We start from the raw sequence: 19,304 nt of genomic DNA, 5'->3' as shown, positions 1-19,304 counted from the left end.
GCATCTGCACATTGCATGGAGTGGGCCATAGCAATTCAATGTGAAATGTTATTTCCTTTCCTTTCTAAATTTAAACCACTGATGTCATGAGCTCAAGATTCCTAGTCATAGGAATTAATGGTATTTATTTCCTCTTAAGAGCTGTTCATTGCACAAATAAAAGAGCACATTTGTATGCTTTAAATCCCTGGTTTTGATAGTCTAGGAATATTTTGCAAAACAGCAGCAAACTACCCAGTTGGCAATGTGCCTCCACATTAAAACTCAATGCACTATGAATATGTGTCAGTACCAATTGACTTTGATTTTATTCATTGTTTTATGGCTTTTAGTTCTGCATCATGATTTGGTTAATGCTTTCTATTACTGAGAATAATCTGTCCTAGATTACCGAGATCAAAGCAAATTCCTCAAGGAGCCATTACCTTTCAGATTTGGACAGAAATGAAAGTGAAATGAAAAATGTACTTGAGACATAAACAGTTAAACATAGTTCTTGCAGAACAACTGTTCAAGAATAAATTAAATATATTTTGATAGCTTTCAAATTGGAGAATAGATATGTAAAGTTTACAAGAATGATAAAAAAAAGAGTTTGTTGATAGGGTGGTGGGATTCAAATAATTTAACAACTGGTTCGCTGCCCTAATGATTTCTTCCAACAACCAGTTCACCAAACTGCTCAGAAAGTTAACAACCGGTTCTCCCTAAGTGGTGCGAATTGGCTGAATCCCACCACTGATTATATCCCTTAATTTCCTGTATACATCTTTGGCTCCTTCTACCTGTATGTTGTATCCTGTTTAGAAATGGGAGAAAGAGATGTTTGGGGGAATGAAATATTATAAGTAGAAAGTTATTTTAAAAGAGATATTTTTTTTGAAGAGTCACCAACCCAGGAAACCTCAATGTTCAGGGAAGACAGCTTTCAGCCCTTTTGATTTCTGATTGGGTCGTGGGTGCTCCATCATTGGAAGCTTTTGCGAAAAGACTGGAGAGCCACTTGTTTGGAATGGTATAGGGTCTCCTGCTTGAGCAGAGGGTTGGACTAGAAGACCTCCAAGGTCCCTTCCAACTCTGTTATTCTGATATTTTTTGGAATATATATTACTGAGAAGTAAGTCCCATTGCATATGGCAAGAATTTTCATTCAGATAAACAAAAGATGAATGGCTTTTCATATGAATATGATTTCTATCGTGTTGATTATATTAATTGGTTCTTACAGGATGTGGTTTCTAAAGGTCATGAAGAACCATGACAGGTTTAATAATGAATCTTTATCATGTTTAGCCATTCTCATCAAGAGTAATGTATTAATTCTGTAATGCATCTTCATCAGTAGAAGACAAAGTATGAAAGATGGAAGTTCAATTAAAAAAATAATAATACTAAAGGCTAGTATTCCCTTCATGGAATTTTGTAAGCAGAGTCTTAATTCTTGGAGATGGATAAGATAGAAATGAACAAGTTCTCTCTATGTTTTCTTCTTTTCCCAAGCTATATATTATATCCATTTTTTCTTTCTTTCCAGTGAATGTAACAGCAATAGGGATTCAGTCCTTTCTTATACCAGTGTCCGGAGTAACAGCTCTTACTTAGGCAGTGATGAAATGGGATCAGGTAAGTAAATGCTATATAGAAGTTTTCAACACGGATTAAATGATACACCACACTAGTATTTTCCAGATGTGTACAACAGTGGTGGGTTCCGGATCCTGTTCCAACCGGTACGGTTGGAACAGGTCTGGCGTCACCCACATGGATGCTCGCGGTGTGCGCATGCGTCGTATCTACCAGCGATGCTTCCACAAGCCTCCGCGATGCTCCAGCTGGTCGGCGCTGTATGTGCCATGTGTGTGCGCGGAAGACCCAAAGACTTTAAAGGATAGGTAAGGAGCTCGGGTGAGCCCTCTGTAGCACCGTACCGGAACGGTACCCGGTGCTCTCGGTAGGCTCCAGTATGCCAGTACCGGGGCATACCTCCTGCAATCCACCACTGGTGTACAATACTAATCATTCCTGGTTAGCAGATTCAGTAGTAAAAAAAAAAGAGAAAAGAATTAAATGAATTTAATTAATGTAGGCTGCTAAGGAAATGCTCTGTTGGCATATTAGCACATTTAGGGCTCATACTGAGGATCTATAGCTTGCTATAATTTTTATGTATTTTGTTTCTCAAAATGACATGAGCAATGCCATCAGTTTCAAGGAATCTTGCCACTTCAGTTTGGCACATAGTTATTTATCCAGAGCTTGTGAAAAAGAGTTTCAGCAGCCCTATTAATTATAGGCACTTTAACTAACTGCAGGTTATCTGATGAAATCTCCCTATCGTAGCTCATATAATTTGTTCCAAAAACATTATTAGAAATGGGGCAAAATTGTGTTCCCAATCAATGCAAATATTTTTGTTTTTGCTTTTTCAGTAAATGAATCCAATAATGAATCTGCTTTGTTAGAAAGAGATCATGTCTAAGAATTTAGGGGAAGCTGTGGAATTCATCAAAAGCTAGACATTGGATAGTTAGATGGAAATATGAAGGGAAATGAACAAGGAGTGGAAAATGTATATAGGATGAAAGAGAAAGAAAAAATGTGAGCAAATTTAAAGATCAGTGTGTGCTTGTGAAGTTCAGCGTGGGAATAAAGATCAAAGTTTATTTATTTCATTTTAGGTGATGAACTTCCCAGTGATATGAGAATACCCTCAGACAAACAAGACAAGCTTCATGGCTGCCTTGAGCATCTTTTTAACCAGGTAAAGAGATTTTACCTTTTTATAGTTGTACAATTAATGATGTGGAGGTTGTATTAGCAGATTCTGAAGGAGGGTTAGATTAGATATTCTGTCATTCAAGGCATCAAGCATTATTTAACACAACATATGGCTTCTAATACTAGTTGTCACTCCTTTGGAATTTCATAGTCATGGCATGAAAACACTGTGTTTTTTTCCTAATGTTTGTCACCAGCGCCTGCCCTTCAGGGAAAAACTTCCTTTAATTTATGTAGCCAATAACATTTTAAAGTCACTTGCTAATTTCTGCCAACCATTGTTTTTTCGTTTGTTTATCAAATGTATTTGCCATCCGTCATGATTCAGGTGAGAATTCTAGGGAAGAAAAATCAAAGCTAAAAAGTTATCAGGTAATAATTAAATGGGATACTAGACCAGGATTGTCAAACTCCCGGCCCGCGGTCTGGATGCGTCATGAGCTGACCACGCCCACGCCCGGTTTAGTGAAGGAGAAAAAAATCCCAATACATCACATGACGAGTTTGACACCCCTGTACTAGACTGACTCTTCCTAGACCTCAATGAGGTCATAATCCAGAGCTTTTTATTATGTTCCTCTTTCCTTTTATGTAAGAGAAAAATGTAAGGGAAAAGATGTTATGGCTCTCTTTGTGGGTTTAGTCATAAACCTTTTGTCACTTCTGGAGTTTATATTTTTTTTATCCTGCCTTTATCATTTTTAAAAAGAGCTCAAGGCAGCAAACATACCTAAATACTCCTTCCTCCTCCCATTTCCCCCACAGCAACAATCTTGTGAGGTGAGTTGAGCTGAGACAGAGTGACTGACCCAAAGTCACATAGTCAGTTTTAATGCCTAAGGCAGGACTAAAATTCACAGTCTCCCAGTTTCTAGTCTGGAAGTGCCTTGTTGGAGTATCTGAAGAAATTGAACTGTAAAATTGGATTTCTCCTATGCAAGTCAATTTTGTACTCAGTTCCTAAATCTCACCTGTGTAATGTAATATTAATGCATGATTGATTGTTGTTTTTTTTACTAAATTGAATGATTGGTGTTAATATGGTAGAATGTTTAATCCAGTGGTGAAATTCAATTTTTTTTACTACCGGTTCTGTGGACGTGGCTTGGTGGGCCTGGCAGAGGAAGGATACTGCAAAATTCCCATTCCCACTCCTGGGGGAAAGATATTGCAAAATCTCCATTCTCTCCCAACTCTTGGGGCCAGCCAGAGGTGGTATTTGCTGGTTCTCCGAGCTACTCAAAATTTCGGCTACTGTTTCTCCAGAACCTGTCAGAACCTGCTGAATTTCACCCCTGGTTTAATCCTTTACTTTAGATTTAACTGAAATAGTAATAATTTATTCTGTATTAATAATTAATAAGATTATTGATTGATTAGAAAAGGACTATTTTATTTTACTTCATTTTGATCTTTTAAAATTATATAGTTGGCTATTTTGGGGTTTCTCAGGAAAGAAAATAGAATACAAACATTGAATAAATACATCTTCTAACTTAGACTTTAAAAACTTAATCACATAGGACATGCAGCAAATGTTCATCTCTATCTAAATTAATAGTTCTTGGCTTACCTTTGGGGGGTATACATAGACAGTTAATAAGTATTAGTTTCTACTAGTATTTCATGTCCTACTGCTGTCCCAGTCTTCATTAATAATAGCTTTACTGGAAGCAATATTCCTGCTACTGTTTTCTCATTTCAGATCAGAAATTCAGTACTTTTAATCTGCTCCAGGTTGCTTTTCAATCAAAGTGCAATAGATAAAATGTAATTACTATAGAGGTTTTTTTTGCAAATAGGATTTTATCTCCAAAAAGGCCAGAAGAATGTTAAAGACTGAATAAATGTGCTTCTTTGCAGGTGGATGCTATCAATGTCCTTCTCAAAGGACCAGTAATAAGCAAAGCTTTTGAAGAAACCAAACATTTCCCAATAGATCACACTTTGCAAGGTAATCTTGCCTGGCTCAGGAAAAGTGTTTCTTAAATGGCACAATATAATTTCTCCATTTCCTGTCAATTGTTAAAAGACTGAGATAATTTCTCTGTATAGTCTGGTTATCTCTTTCTCTCTCTCTCTTCCTGTCCTTCTGTATATAAATATCACTCAATCATTTTCAGAGATATCTGTATTATGTCCGTACTGGGAAAGTGGGGGCAAAATAGCGGTCATTCCTCAGTTGAGCTTGCTATTTACAAATGGCAAATTGCAGTGTGCATTTATTTATTTGGTTTTGATTCAGAGGTTGCTTTTCAGAAGCATTGCCTCATCCTCCTGAATGATCAAACTAGTGATGATGTGAATGTTATCCCCCCCTCCCCTATTTCTTCACAGCCAGTGGTAGTGTCTGACTGAAAAATGCTAAGCAGAATTTGCTCTATTTGGATAGGGATTTATAATTTTAATCCTATTTTATTGTGCAGTGTACCAGCAATGCAATGATTAATTCAAACTTTAATTTTTTAAAAAATAATAGTAATAATGAAATACCAAGAAGGTGAAGGCAATATTAAGAGGAGAATGTATAAATCAGATGAGCATGTTCAAAAAGTACACAAAAGAAAACTAAGCCTTAGCCAGAAATTAACAAGATACTACCATGCTTGGGCCTTATTATGAGGGGAGGGTTTATTGTTTTGGGGTTGCTGGGTGGCTGCTCTCTTGCGAGCAGGCTCCCAAAGAGCCGTGCACAGCCTCATGGACGAATGTCCCAGCAGCGTAACACAACAGCCATGAAGCGACCACGCTCATGAGCAGCCACCCGGCGAACCCCCTTTCCAGCCGGGCACAGCACCATTCAATGACCTAGGGTGTCACCAAGCCTGTTCACTGCCGCTCGGATCCCGCGGCTTGGTGCCTTCGAAATGCCAATGAATGGCGCTCTGCACCGCTGGAGAGGGGGGTTGCGTGAGCGGCTGTTCCGCTCACGTGCCTCCCAGCCTCACAATGCCCTGGCCCAGCTCTGCCCGCAGAGCCAGAGCACCTCTGCTGCCACCGCCGCCATCCCAGCATAGCTTTTTTGGCAGCTTCCAAACCGAGTCTTCCGGCAGTGGCTGCTCTGGGCAAACGCTCTATGGTTGTGGGCCAGATGCCGGCAGAGCATACAACCATAGAGCGTATGCCAAAGTGGCCACTGCTGGAAGACTCGGTTTGGAAGCCGCCGAAAAAGCCATGCTGGGATGGCGGTGGGGGTGGTGGCGGCAATGGAGGTGCCCTGGCTCTGCAGGGAGAGCTGGCCAGGGCATCATGAGCCTGGGAGGAGCGCAAGGAAGAGTGGAACAGCCGCTCCTGGCGGCTGGGGGGGGGGGCAAAATGAGCAAAATGCAGCCTGTTTTTTTCAAAAACAGGCCCATTTTTTTACCAAAAAAAGGGCATGCATACCCTTTAGGAGGCTGCAAAGTGCTCCTGGGGACTGGGGGAGGGGCAAAAACAAGCAAAAAATGGCCCGCCTTTTGCTCCTTTTTTGTCTCTCCAGTTCCCAGGAGCACTTTGCAGGCCTTCCAAACCCTCTGCACAAATCTTTAAATCTATCTAATAAGAAATCTTTTCTTGTTCTGCAGAATTTAAGCAGAAAGAAGAAACCACAATTCGGAGCAGGAACAAGATTCAGATCAGCATACAGGAAGATCCCTGGAACCTCCCACTTCGCATTAAAAATCTTGTTGATACCATTCAGAAATATGTGGAAGGTTTGTGAATGGAAAGCTGGAAAAGAGCTGTTAAAAATTTCAATGTTATAAAGAAAGTAGTAGAGAAGGTTGGGATCAGAAGGAGTAGGGTAACTAAATAAATAATGGAAAATTGCTGATAAGATCTTCGTAACTAGAATATGAAGGTAGATTGAATCTTAGGAACAGAAAAGGAAGTTGCCATAATCTATTTCAATATTATTTCTTATTCAACTGTTATGGGAATTAATTTTAGCATTTTGTTTGTTATACACTTATGTCTACACCTAGTACAAAACTACAGTTCAAAACCATAGCATCATCTCTGTGAGGCAGGTTGGACTGAAAGAGCGCATACTCAATAAGTGTGACTCAGTGGTGGGTGCCGGATCCCATTGCAACCAGTATGCTGCAACGGGGCCCGGCATCCACCACATGCACACGCATGCGTAGTTACCATCTGTGACGCTGCAAATGCTTATTGGAGCGTCGCATAGGTGCCGTACACTTCATGCATGTGCACGAAAGCCCTGATCGGCTCAAATACAGGTAAGGATGGCAGGCAGGCGGGCCCTCTGGAGCACCGTACCGGAACGGTACCTGGTGCTCCCAGCAGGCAATGGTATGCCCGTATCGGGGCATACTGGTCATATCCCACCACTGGTGTTTAAGTTTAATTTTATTTATAGGCCGCCCAATCCCGAAGGGTAGGACATGCGACATGTGTGACTAATAGAAGACTAAAACTAGGTTTCTCTGCTCTATCTGAAAATGCCTGGAATTAAATATTAATATTCATTAGTATTAGCTAATTCCAGAAATGGATTCTACCACAGAGCTATGGCCCCTTCATCTGTAAATTTTATGAATTCTGGTGGCATCTGTCTTTGCAGTCCTTAGACCGGTGATAGTGAACCTATGTCTATGAGTACGTTAGCTGTCGCCACAGTTCAGCTCCACTGTGCATGCGCAGTGTGCTCCCCACTGTGCTCCCATCAAACAGCTGGTTTTTGGGTCTCTGCTGCACATGCGCCTGGTGTGGAACACATGTGGGAGATGCACATGCATGCGCAGGGGCAGCAGAACCCCCTGTGCCCTGTTTTTGGTCCCAGGAGGCTTCAGGGAGGTCTGCTAGGCCCAAAATGGGGCCTCGGGGGGGGAGCATGGGAGGGTTGCACATGCATGCTCAAGGGGCGGGACATGCCGGATGTGTGTCACATGCACATTACATTATGGGGTTTGTGTGCGGACACGTTTTTGGCATGTAATGACAAAAAGGTTAGCCATCACTGCTCTAGACATTAATAGTTTATAGTTTCTAGCACTTTCATTATGGGTTTTATTACAAAGTACAGTTTCCCTATACTTGATTACAGTGCTCTCTTTCCAACTCTGCTTCAGCTCCAGCATCTATCAATAAGCGTCTGAGCTTGCCTTGTCATTTCAGTTAAGGTGAATAAATTCTGCTTCATTTTTCTTTTCTAGATGGAAAGAATCAGCTCCTGTTGGCTTTGTTGAAATGCACAGGTAAAGCAGCTTTTTGCATACTACTGACTTGTCTTCTGTTGCAGAGAACTTTTCCCAAGCTCCCTTTCATCCTTCTGGCTAGGAGACTCTATATCACCTATGAATTCAATCCCTTGTCATTTACCTCATTACCTAAGCAGCTCCTTGATGCCCATTACAGCTGACCACCTCAACAGTGTTAAGAGACAGACATGCAGTTTGAGGAATATTTTCATTTCATTTCAGGGATTAACCAGTGGTTCTCAATCTATGGTCCCAGAACTCGGGGGGGGGGGGGCTCGTGAGGTCATCCCAGGAGATCCACAAAGGCTTGAAGAAATGTTATGATTTAAATCTTGAGTCGAGTCTTGGGAGGGGGGCGGCATGGCCATGATCTGTGGCCTCAAAAATTATTTAAAGGGGGGTCTGTGGTGAAAAAAAGTTTGAGAACCTCTGCATTAAACCATTATTTTCAAGATTAATAATTAATGTGGATACCTCTATGCATCCTAATCTTCTTGCTGGTCTTGTGAAAAATTCTCTGCTCCTCTGGGGTGATGATGAGAGAATAAACACTCAGGAGCAGGGAGGCACCTTTCCCCAAATATCATCAGTGTCATATGAGCTACCCTGAACAAGAAAAGCCAAAACCACTCTTGGGGCATTAATTCCAACCATACATGCTAACCCTAACCTTAGCCTATTGGTCCCAATTCTTGTCTCTCTTTCTTCTTCCAGATACAGAACTGCAAGTGAGACGAGATGTAATTTTCTGCCAGGCCCTGGTGGCAGCCGTCTGCACATTTTCGGAGCAGTTATTGGGAGCACTCAACTATCGATACAATAACAATGGAGAGTATGAAGAAAGCAGTCGGGAAGCCAGTAAAAAGTGGCTGGAGCAGATAGCAGCCACAGGAGTGTTGCTCAACTACCAGTCCTTGCTGTCTCCCAGTGTGGTAAGGCTAGAAGACCATTTCCTCAAACACAGAAAACCAAAATAAGGAACCAGGCAGTTCTTTCATTACTCATCTTCTGACCTAAATATATTAGCAAAGGCTGGGGAAATAAAACTGCTGTTGTTTGCAGTGTGGTAGCATTTGCATTTCAAACCCCATTCACACCTACTCAGCCTGGTTTCTGGTATAGCTGGGATATATATGTGCAAAATCTCAACCTAGTAAGTGTGACCCATTGCGTGGTAGCAGCCTTTCAGCTGTGTTGAACCGTGCAGCCAAACCTTTCCTATATGCAACATATCATTGTTCCAAGTAATGGTCCCAATCAATTCAGGATTCTGAGAGCTTTTCTTAGAAGTCCATTTTATTGGATACATCCTATCGGCACGTTCATATGTGAATCCAACTCTTGAATATTTCCCGTGTTTTCAGTATAATAAGAGAGATAGATATCACCTACCCCGCTAGTGTCACTGGTCACGTTGACTAATCAGGTAGATGGCAGGCTACTCAGCTACTCCCTCTGGCTGTTACGAGCTCTTGTTGAGATTACCTTGATTCTCACAGGCCTCATCGCTGTTATGTCTGGCACCTGGGAGGACATTATCCCGCCCCCCATAGTTCCCCTTCCCCCCCATATGTATGACAACCAAGAAATGAAGTAAAAAAGATATAGCTTCAGCTAAAGTCGGTTTGGAGTTGACACAACATATTGGCGGGTTGATTTCATTGAGGACCACATCAGGGTTGTGCTTTACCTTGCGGGGGCATGGCCAGGGTTGGGTGTGACAAGCTTGACATCATTCCGGTTGGGGGCACCTATGCACCCAGCACTTTGCATGTGGCCCTAATGGGCTCCATTTTCATTGGCAGAGGGTTGCAGCAGGCTGTAGCAGCCGAAGACAGGGCTCGAGAGTCTGTTTTTTCCTGACAAAACCATGGGCCAGTCCTTTGCTGTTTCCATGGCGGCCCCATGGGCCAGATCTAAGTACCCCATGGGCCAGAACTGACCCCCGGGCCTTGAGTTTGAAACCACTGAAGTGGGAGAAGCTACTTTGGACAATAGCGTGAAGGGATCTATGGGTTCTAGGTATGTGCATATTACCTTAATATGCATAAGAAGAGAGAAACTGGCCTTGTTTGTTGTGCAAGACACTCTGAAAGAGTTGCATAACATCACATTTATTCTTTTAATAATTAAGAGAAAAATAATAAAGTGCAGTTCATTGCTTGAGAGCATGCTTTGCATGCAAGACTAAATTCTGGCAGGGAAGATATTTCTGATTGCTACTGCATTGATTGCAGACAATACTGAATAATCAGACCAATAGTTTAATTCATCAAACAGTACAACAAATTCATCTATTCAGTCTTTTCTGCCCCTTTAAGTGACAAGCTGTACCTCACCATATTCTGTGACCTGCATAAGTATATTACATGTGCAAGAATTTTATCTCCTTGGCTTCTCGAAAAGACAAGCTAAGAGCAAAAAAAGTACTGTAATAGCAACATTCATTGCTATTTTTTTTAAAATTAGCTACATATTAGTGCTGTAAATGATAACTAGTTGTGTGAAGTGTTGAAATATTCTGCCCTCTGCTGATGAGAAACTGTATCTTGCATTGCACTGAATGTATTTGAAACAGGTACCAAAAACATGTATAATAGCAATTTTCTTGAACAGAAAATTCAAGTTGTTGTTGCTCACAAATTTTTAATATAAAACCCAAATATATAAAACCAAAAATATGAAAACCCATATGAGAAATATATGAGACCTGTAATGGACAATGTGTGTTACAGATATGAGACACATTTTAAAAAAACACAGTAAATTTAAGGGAATGAATGAATATACAATATAGTCCAACCCGCTGCTTAGGCAGGAAACCCTACACCACTTCAGACAAATGGTTATCCAACATCTTCTTAAAAACTTCCAGTGTTGGAGCATTCACAACTTTTGGAGGCAAGTTGTTCCATTGATTAATTGTTTTAACTCTCAGGAAATTTCTCCTTAGGTCTAGGTTGCTTCTCTCCTTGATTAGTTTCCACCCATTGCTTCTTGTCATGCCCTCAGGTGTCTTGGAGAATAGCTTGACTCCCTCTTCTTTGTGGCAACCCTTGAGATATTGGAACGCAGCTCACCCCTAGGCCTTCTTTTCATCAGACGAGACATAGCCAGTTTCTGCAACAGTTCTTCATATGTTTTAGCCTCCAGTCCCCTAAGGATTTAGATATGGTTTTAGTTACAGTCACAACCAACCTTTGATGCTTGTGATGCCTAGGCTTGGGGAATGCATCTATTCTCCTTTTTATAATTCCAGTTATTATGAAGAGAATGTTTTGTATACTTACGACTACAATAAAACTCTGGATTTCAGTCATAAGTTACTACAGTCCTGAACTGAGGCACTGTGTGACCAGACTCAATTTTATGACCATTTTTACGATGATTGTTACACAAAACATATGATTGTTAACTGAACCACATGGTTATTAAGCTAATTCAGTGTATTCACTGGACTTTTTTTTTTGCCATTTTCTGCCAGAAAACAGCAGACACTGTAGTAAACTGGTTATGTGAGCATTGGAGGCTGTAAGCACTTGAAATGTGATCACCTAACTGCTGCGCATAAACATCTGCAGTCACAATTCTAAGGGGCAGGCATAAATAGCTTTTTATTGCATCATAATTTCAGAGTCATTGAATGACTGGTCATAAGTTGGGAACTACCTGAATCTGTTCCTTTTTGCAATCTATTCATCTATTTTTATCCTATTTCTTCCTCCCTTAGAAAGAAGAGCGAACCATGCTGGAAGATATCCAGGCCACCCTTTCCGAGCTGGACAAGGTTGCCTTTTATTTCAAGCAGCTGGATGAATGTTTTGTAGCAAGTAAGTTGAGTCACTAGATGCATGGGTTCCCTTGAATTTTTCCTATGACTCTATTTGTTTGAACAGTTAAACGATGCCTTCGGTTGTCTTAAGTTCACCAAGACTGGAATTTCAATAGAAGCTGCAAAACCTCACCTTTTCTAAGATATACCTATTGCAACACTCAGTTCAACAGAAGTAGCACATCCCTGATTAAGAGCAATGCCCCACCCCAAAAAGACAAAAACCTATGAGTTTCAGGGTTCCAAGTAACACCCCCAACAAAAGAAGACTCCGAGGCATGAAGTTCCTCAAAGTTCCATTTTGTTAGAAATGTCATATTGGCACATCTGGGAAAACCCGAATCGGAAAGCTTCCAGGTTTTCCACACACAATTGAAAGTTCAAGTCCCTGCCCAGCACCCACACCCTTCAAGGTGCAGGGCAAGATGTCCTTGACTCTCTGGGAAAGGAATGTTATTTTGACTATCTATCACCCATAGTCTGTATAATCCCTCCTCCCATTTTCCCACAGCATTGAATGTGGCAGGCCGGAAGGCCCAATGCAAAAAAGATGGCTTCCAGGCCTGACCATGAGTGGGTTTCCTTCTTTCAGTATTCACGTGTCAATTATCTTGTGTTACTATTTCCCCTGAAATTTGTAATGTCTTTTTCCTTGATTCCTCCAGATACTCATGTATTTTATCACGTGGAGGGAAATCGGCAAGTTTTGAAAGTGACCTTATTCCTGGATAGTTACTACTTTTCTAAGCTACCTACCCGATTTCAGAATGGAGGAAGTCTGAAACTGCATGCAGTGCTCTTTACAAAAGGTACAAGACAAATGTTCATTCATTTATATTGAGCTCCTAACACAGTCGAACTGAAGGTCAAGTTAATGGATGTTAAATAGAAATTTCACATTTTAAAGCCAAATCAAGGCAGATAGAAAGTAGATACTTGTTGTTGTTGTTAGTTGCGAGGTTGTGTCTGACCCATCGCAACCCCCTGGACAACATTCCTCTAGGCCTTCCTGTCCTCTACCATCCTCTGGAGTCCATTTAAGCTCATGCTAAAGAGCAGTCAGGGTTGCTACAGATTTATTGGAATGAATGATTGGACCATTGGACCAGCTGTTGAAAATTTAAATAATGATTGTAGACACATTTTTAATCGTATAGGTGCAATATTTGCAATCTGCAGGATGGACATAATTCCAACAATTATTTGCAACCTCTGGAATAAGCAGGATAATTTTTTGCAGCCATTTTTAGTTTTAAACTCTCTGAATGCTCTCACCAAATTGTCCTGTGATGGGTTGACCAGGGTGAGTTGACAATGACGAGTTGGCTGCAGCAAGTTGTTCAATTCTGAGAAAGAGGTGCATTAGCTAGCTTGCTTGCTTGCTTATTTATTTTTTATTTATTTATTTTTGTGTTTATTTTATTTATTTAGATTTATTTATTTTTATTTCAGTGTAAGCTAGATATATAAGAAAAAGGATGGTCATTTGTTAATAAATTCAGTGTGCTTGTTCTTACATTTTCCCAAGACTTCATTTGATCACCAGCACACACAAGTGCCTGGTGATCCATAGTGACATCATGTTCATCATGACATCCTCATGTAAATGATACAAGCTTTGTCATTTGCATTACTTCCATCATGACATAAAGAACTACACAATTCACATTATCGATGGGTTCCACTACGTATGTTGGGATGTCATGACAAGGAAGAAGTCCTTTCCCCCCACACCCCATGAGTAAGCATTCCTTTTTTTAAAACTTAACACATCCATTCTTCTTGGCAAGGAGAATAAGATAGATTTGCAAGATGAGAGGGATAAATGTTGCCCAATAGTGAGATGGGCAGCACACAAATTTAATCAATAAATAGATCCAAATAGATCCAAATTCAAAAGTTTCCCCCTTCTTATTGTAGAACTAGCTGATAATCTGGAGTTGCCCAGGTTTTTTTTATCCTAATCCTGTATTAGACAGGAAAAGCCCTGATTTTGTTGAAAATGTCCAGACCAAATGTAATTTCTAATGTTGGATTTTCCCCCTTATTAGAGGGAGCCCCCTTGTGAGTACTGTGAAGGTGTTACCATGGCAACTCCACTGCGCTGCACAACAGAAGGCATTTTACAGAAGTACGGTAGAAGCCCTTTTAATGCACAATAGGCTGTATCTTAACAGAACACCCCCCCCTCCGAAGGATGTTAGGGTGTCTTATCCCCACAGTATTTGTTTCCAGAGAGTAAGTCATCCAGAAGTTGTGAATGCCCCAACATTGGAAGTCTTTAAGAAGATGTTGGATAGCCATTTGTCTGAAAGGGTATAGGGTTTCCTGCCTAGGCAGGGGGTTGGACTACAAGACCTCCAAGGTCCCTTCCAACTCTGCTATTGTATTGTATTGTATCTGTGTATCAAGTTTGGTTGAAATTGCTTAAGGCATTCCAGAGTTATGCTGGAACACACCCACCCATTATACATGCATGCATACATACATACATACATACATACATACACACACACACTCATATATACATACATACATACATACATACATACATACATACATACATACAATGGTAATAATAGATACAACAGACATATGATAATTGTTAAAAGTTGCTTTAAACTTTTCATTAAATTATTTACAGTCCTTGAAAATCTGGATGGCCAAGTCCTACCAAATGGTTCACCTCAGGAGGAGCTTCAGCATCAAATCAATTCCTATTCTCTTGAGAAGGTTCAACAGTATTATCACAAGCTCAGGTACTATAGCATTAATAAAAATCTGATTGTAAATAGTCTTGGCAACTGCATCAAAATTATTCTTAAAAAGTGCACCCCTTTTTGTTACTCTCGCCTTTGGCAGGCCACGTTAGTGAAGATAGGAAGCTTTATTGTGCTACTAGAAATTGACTGTTTTAGTTGAGATCATACAAATTGGAATTCCTTTCAAGTTTTATTTTGAATGTTAATAATACATAAGAGAAAGAAGAAGATCAAAGAGATCAGGCAATGTGGGCTGGGACTGAAAATAGACCATCAAAGCTGGTTGCTAGGTTTTGGGATGAGAGCAGGGGTGGGATTGAAAATTTTTAGCAACCAGTTCTCTGCCAGGTTGCTAGGTGGGCATGGCCATGGTGGCATGGCCTAGTCGGTTTCCTGCACCACAGCTGGGGGGGGGGCGTTTTCACCCTCCCCAGGCTTGAGAGGCTTTCCTAGAACCTCTGAGAGGGCGAAACAGCTTCCCCAAGGCTCAAGAGGCCCTCTGGAGGCTGGAAATGGATCCCGAACTTCTGGTACTTCTGGTAGGCCCGTTTTTGGCTCTCCCAGAGCTTCCATGTGGGCCCTGTACTTACCTGGCATCCAAAATGGGCCATGTGAAGACTCCTGGGAGGAAAGGGGCATGGTAGCTACACCTCCTAACTACCAGTTTGGCAAACCAGATTAAAATTATCGTCTAGTTCACCCAAATCGTTCTGAAATGGCTGAATCCCACCCCTGGATGAGTGTGAAAAGGAACAAGAGAGAAGAAAGAAGTGAGCTCACACAATAATTTGCATGGGACTCTCAAAATTGCAGACGAATTGGAACTGGAAATCTGTCTAATTTTTAATTTGTCATTTTTTGGACCATCCAAATATAGCTAGTCCATGTGGGGCCTGTAGTAATTGTCCCAAAGGTGCTTTTTCAAGAGGCAACTAGACTTCTTTGAAGATGTTTTGCTTCTCATCCAAGAATAAGAATCTTGATAGACACATGTAGTAATTGGTTCCTTTTGGAAATTAAAATACTTTATAGAAGTGCTTAAAATTATGTAATTACAAGGTAATTATTGTTTCATTTCAGGACATTTTACCTTGAACGATCTAACTTGCCTACAGATTCAAACACCACAGCTATGAAAATTCATCAGGTATAGAAACTTTCTGTCTATATATATTCAGATATTTGGCAAAGTGGGAACTGGGAGAGGCGGCTACTGTTAGGATGAAAGTTAGTGCTTCTAACCTAACAGTCACAGAAGGAAAAGAGTTCAAGCTTAACCTATTCAGTGAAACTGGTCAAACCAGACCTCATTACTAGCTAAAGAAGGATTCCAGAACCAGGTGCCTTCCAACCTGATCCCTGCTGTATTTGAAAGGTGATTGGATGAAGGAAGCCGGCATAACCAAATATTTTTATCCAATGCAAAATAGTGAAATAGCGTTTTTTCCAATTGTCCTTCACGTTTCTTAGTACATAAGAATATAGATTAAAAAAAAGAAAGAAATAAATGTCAGGAATGTCAAACTGCTGAAATTCCAAGGTTACTTGTGGCCTAGCTGTTTTTTCTACTTCATGAGTAAAATGGTCTTCTAGTTTTCATTTCATAATCCTGATCTGATTTGCCCTTTGGGATTGTAGTTAACCACCATAAAAAAGATTTAGAGACTCCAAATGTTTTAAGAGTGCAGATTTTTTCTCCCTTCCCAGATTTAAACTCAGCTTTAAAGAATAATTAGGATTAGGACCTTATTGCACAGACAAAGATTCAAATCATTCCCTAAAACATAAATATTCATTCAATTCACTATTTTCTTCTATGGCTGCTTTTTCTTCAATTAAATGAAGACCTCCAGCATAACTTTCCATATAGTCTCAATTCTCAATAGGCTAACAACTCCTATTCTATTCTATTCCTATTCTATTCTATTCTTCTTTCATTTATTTTGTGCTTTCGAGTCACTTTTGACTCCTGGCAAGTGCCTGGATTAGTTCTTGCAGTTTTCATGGCAAGATTCTGGAAGTGATTTGCTATTGCCTCTTTCCTATGGCTGAGAGAGAGAGTGACAGGCCCAAGGTCACCCAGATGGTTTTATGCCTAAGGCAGAATTTGAACTCATAGTCTAAAGCAGATGCCTTAACGACTGCACCAAACTGTGTCCTATATTCTAATTTAGAAACTCCTAGAATTGCATAGACTTTTTAACCTATTTGCCAAGCATCACTTGAAAGCACAAAATATTGAACTAATACTGAATAGTTATTGTCTTAAGAGATCTGAAGAATATGGCTTTCAGGAAGGTAAAAGACTTAAGTTGTACTGAGACGGGTTTTCTGTTCTTTTGCAGCTTATTCGGCCCATCAATGCAATGCAGGAGCTTTGCAGATTAATGAAATCGTTCGTCAGCACAAAAAGCAATCAGTCTGGGTACTCTAGTAATTCTGTAGCAGGGGCTGGACTGCTGCCTATATCTTCTGAATTCTGCTACCGCCTTGGAGCCTGCCAGGTTGTAATGTGTGGCACCGGGATGCAAAGGTGAGGCTTCAGAAAGAAGTGGGATCAAGAATGAAGTGCAAACATTAGCTATATCCCTATCTGTATCTCCTAAGTATTTCTTAGACATCCGTCCCGTGTAGGGGTGGGATTGAAAATTTTTAGCAACTGGTTTTCTGCCCGGTTGCTGGCTGGGCCTGGCCATGGGGGTCGTGGCCTACTCAGCCTCCTCATGCAGGGGGCTTCACCCTCCCCAGGCTCCAGAGGCTTTCCTTGAGCCTCGGGGAGGGCGAAAATGAGCTCCCCCAGGCTCCAGAGGCTCCCCGAAGGCCAGAAACGGGTTTATTTCTGGACTTCCAGAACTTCCACTAGGCCCATTTTTTGCCCTCCCAAGGCTCCAGAGGCTCTCTGCGTGCCTCCAGGAAGGCGAAAACGGCCCCTCCCAGGATCTATACGCCCTCCAGAGGCCAGAAACAGGCTTGTTTTCGGACTTCTGGTAGGCCCGTCTTTTGCCCTCCCAGAGCCTCTACATGGGCCCTGTGCTAATCTGGCATGATGAACGGGCACCGTGGAGACTCCTGGGAGGGGAGGGGAGGTCGGGGCCAGTCAGTCTTTGCAACACTCAGTTCGCCCAAACAAGTGCGAACCGGCTGAATCCCACCCCTGGTCCCGTGCCTTTGAATAAACTTGCAGAAAAGATGTGAGGGCGATCTGGCTGTGACATCTGTCACCCCATTGATCGCCAGGGTTGATTCGGCTGATCTGGCTGGCTAGGCAGGTCTCCCCTTCCTCCCTCACCGCTCCACGTACGTCCCTCCCAAAGCTGTGTGCTCAGTGGAAGAGGACGACCATCCCAGATAGAAGGAGTGTACTGATCTTCGGTCAAGGGTATACGATAGCTGCGCTCCCCTGCTAGAACCTTCAAACAAGCTCAAGGAATAAACTTGCAGAAAAATGTGGGGGGTGCGGTGGCTCAGCGGTTAAAGACACTGAGCTTTTCAGCTGGAGAGCTGACAGCCCGGATTCAAGACCTGAGCTCTGTGCAATAGGTTGAGCTCCAATTACTCGCCCCAGCTCCTGCCCAGCTAGCAATTTGAAAGCATGCAAAGTGCAAATAAAATAATAGGTACCACTTTGGTGGAAACAGCGTTTTGTGCACCTTTGACATTTAGGCTTGCAGGCCACAAGACCATGGGAATTGTCTTCTGACAATGCTGGCTTCCTTGACTAAGAAATGGAGATGAGCACCATGCCTTAGAGTCAGACATGACTGAAACCTTTCCTTTTTTGCAGGAAAAAAATGTAGATCAGAAAGTGTTTTAGCCCATGTCCCACACTTGGTCTTTCCTTTTTATCTTTAGTGTTGCATTCCCTAAAGTATGCAAGAACAAGATAGAACGAGTGGGAACAGGGCAAAGAAGTTGTAGGGACTGTAGCAAACCCAAAGATAATAGAATTTAATGTGGAGATAATTAAAATTATATAATATTTAGTAAATGCATAAATGTAATATTCAATCATTTCACTCCTATGACAATTGAAATGTCTAATTTGCTGACATGTTTTGAAGGATGCTCTGGGAGGAGTGTGGCTGGTGGCAGCTTACACGTTATGGATATCCATAACGTGGATGGGGTGGGTGGGTGGGTAAATCAGCTTTTCTGACGAAGTGTTGAGTTTCTGAATGCAATATTCTTTGCTGTTATACTATTAGGAGCACACTCTGTGTGTCATTGGAACAAGCAGCAATATTAGCTCGAAGTCATGGACTCTTGCCCAAGTGTATTATGCAGGCAACAGACATAATGAGAAAGCAAGTGAGTATTAATGAAGCATTCACTAAGTAATATTAGAACCATAAATTTCCAAATGGGACACTGAATATGTATATTTGTATGAATTACACAGAATTTTTATATGCAGTCTCTATATCATTTAATGATACAAGAGATAATAAAAATGACATGCTTATGATAACTATTTACAAACCTGTCTTGCTTTAAGCAAGACAGAATGGTTTTGATTTCCCAGATGTTAGCAAATTACAGTTTTGAGTGTGCTTCATTACTGGCCCTGCCTTTTGCGAAGTGGCAAGGAAGCAACATCTGAAAAACCACAAGTTTGCCCATCCTTGGTTTCAAGAGAGAAGTGCAGTGTGCAGAATATCCTCATGTACCCAATCAGGACACTCGTCGATCGGGGGGGTTGCTGCCAGCATTACTGCCGTTCGGAACCAAAAA

General features: G+C 41.2%; 1 protein-coding gene across 2 annotated transcripts in view; it reads left to right on the top strand.

The window, feature by feature from the left end:
* The window catches only part of PREX1 (phosphatidylinositol-3,4,5-trisphosphate dependent Rac exchange factor 1), a 228,898-nt gene that overhangs the window by 203,890 nt on the left and 5,704 nt on the right, over window positions 1-19,304 (top strand). For both annotated transcript variants that reach the window (XM_087720448.1, XM_087720447.1), the window contains exons 27-38: window positions 1,535-1,623; window positions 2,679-2,761; window positions 4,642-4,732; window positions 6,342-6,470; window positions 7,935-7,976; window positions 8,694-8,911; window positions 11,710-11,809; window positions 12,477-12,620; window positions 14,456-14,570; window positions 15,654-15,720; window positions 16,919-17,106; window positions 18,779-18,881. In XM_087720448.1, coding sequence (XP_087576574.1) covers window positions 1,535-1,623; window positions 2,679-2,761; window positions 4,642-4,732; window positions 6,342-6,470; window positions 7,935-7,976; window positions 8,694-8,911; window positions 11,710-11,809; window positions 12,477-12,620; window positions 14,456-14,570; window positions 15,654-15,720; window positions 16,919-17,106; window positions 18,779-18,881 — 1,369 coding nt within the window. The remainder of the gene's footprint in view (window positions 1-1,534; window positions 1,624-2,678; window positions 2,762-4,641; window positions 4,733-6,341; window positions 6,471-7,934; window positions 7,977-8,693; window positions 8,912-11,709; window positions 11,810-12,476; window positions 12,621-14,455; window positions 14,571-15,653; window positions 15,721-16,918; window positions 17,107-18,778; window positions 18,882-19,304) is intronic.

The sequence above is a fragment of the Thamnophis sirtalis genome, unplaced genomic scaffold (assembly GCF_051295495.1).
Source record: "Thamnophis sirtalis isolate CommonGarterSnake01/CBP01778 unplaced genomic scaffold, rThaSir2_p1.2 scaffold_7, whole genome shotgun sequence".
Lineage (NCBI taxonomy): Eukaryota > Metazoa > Chordata > Lepidosauria > Squamata > Natricidae > Thamnophis > Thamnophis sirtalis.
This window is presented reverse-complemented; position numbering and strand designations above follow the sequence as displayed.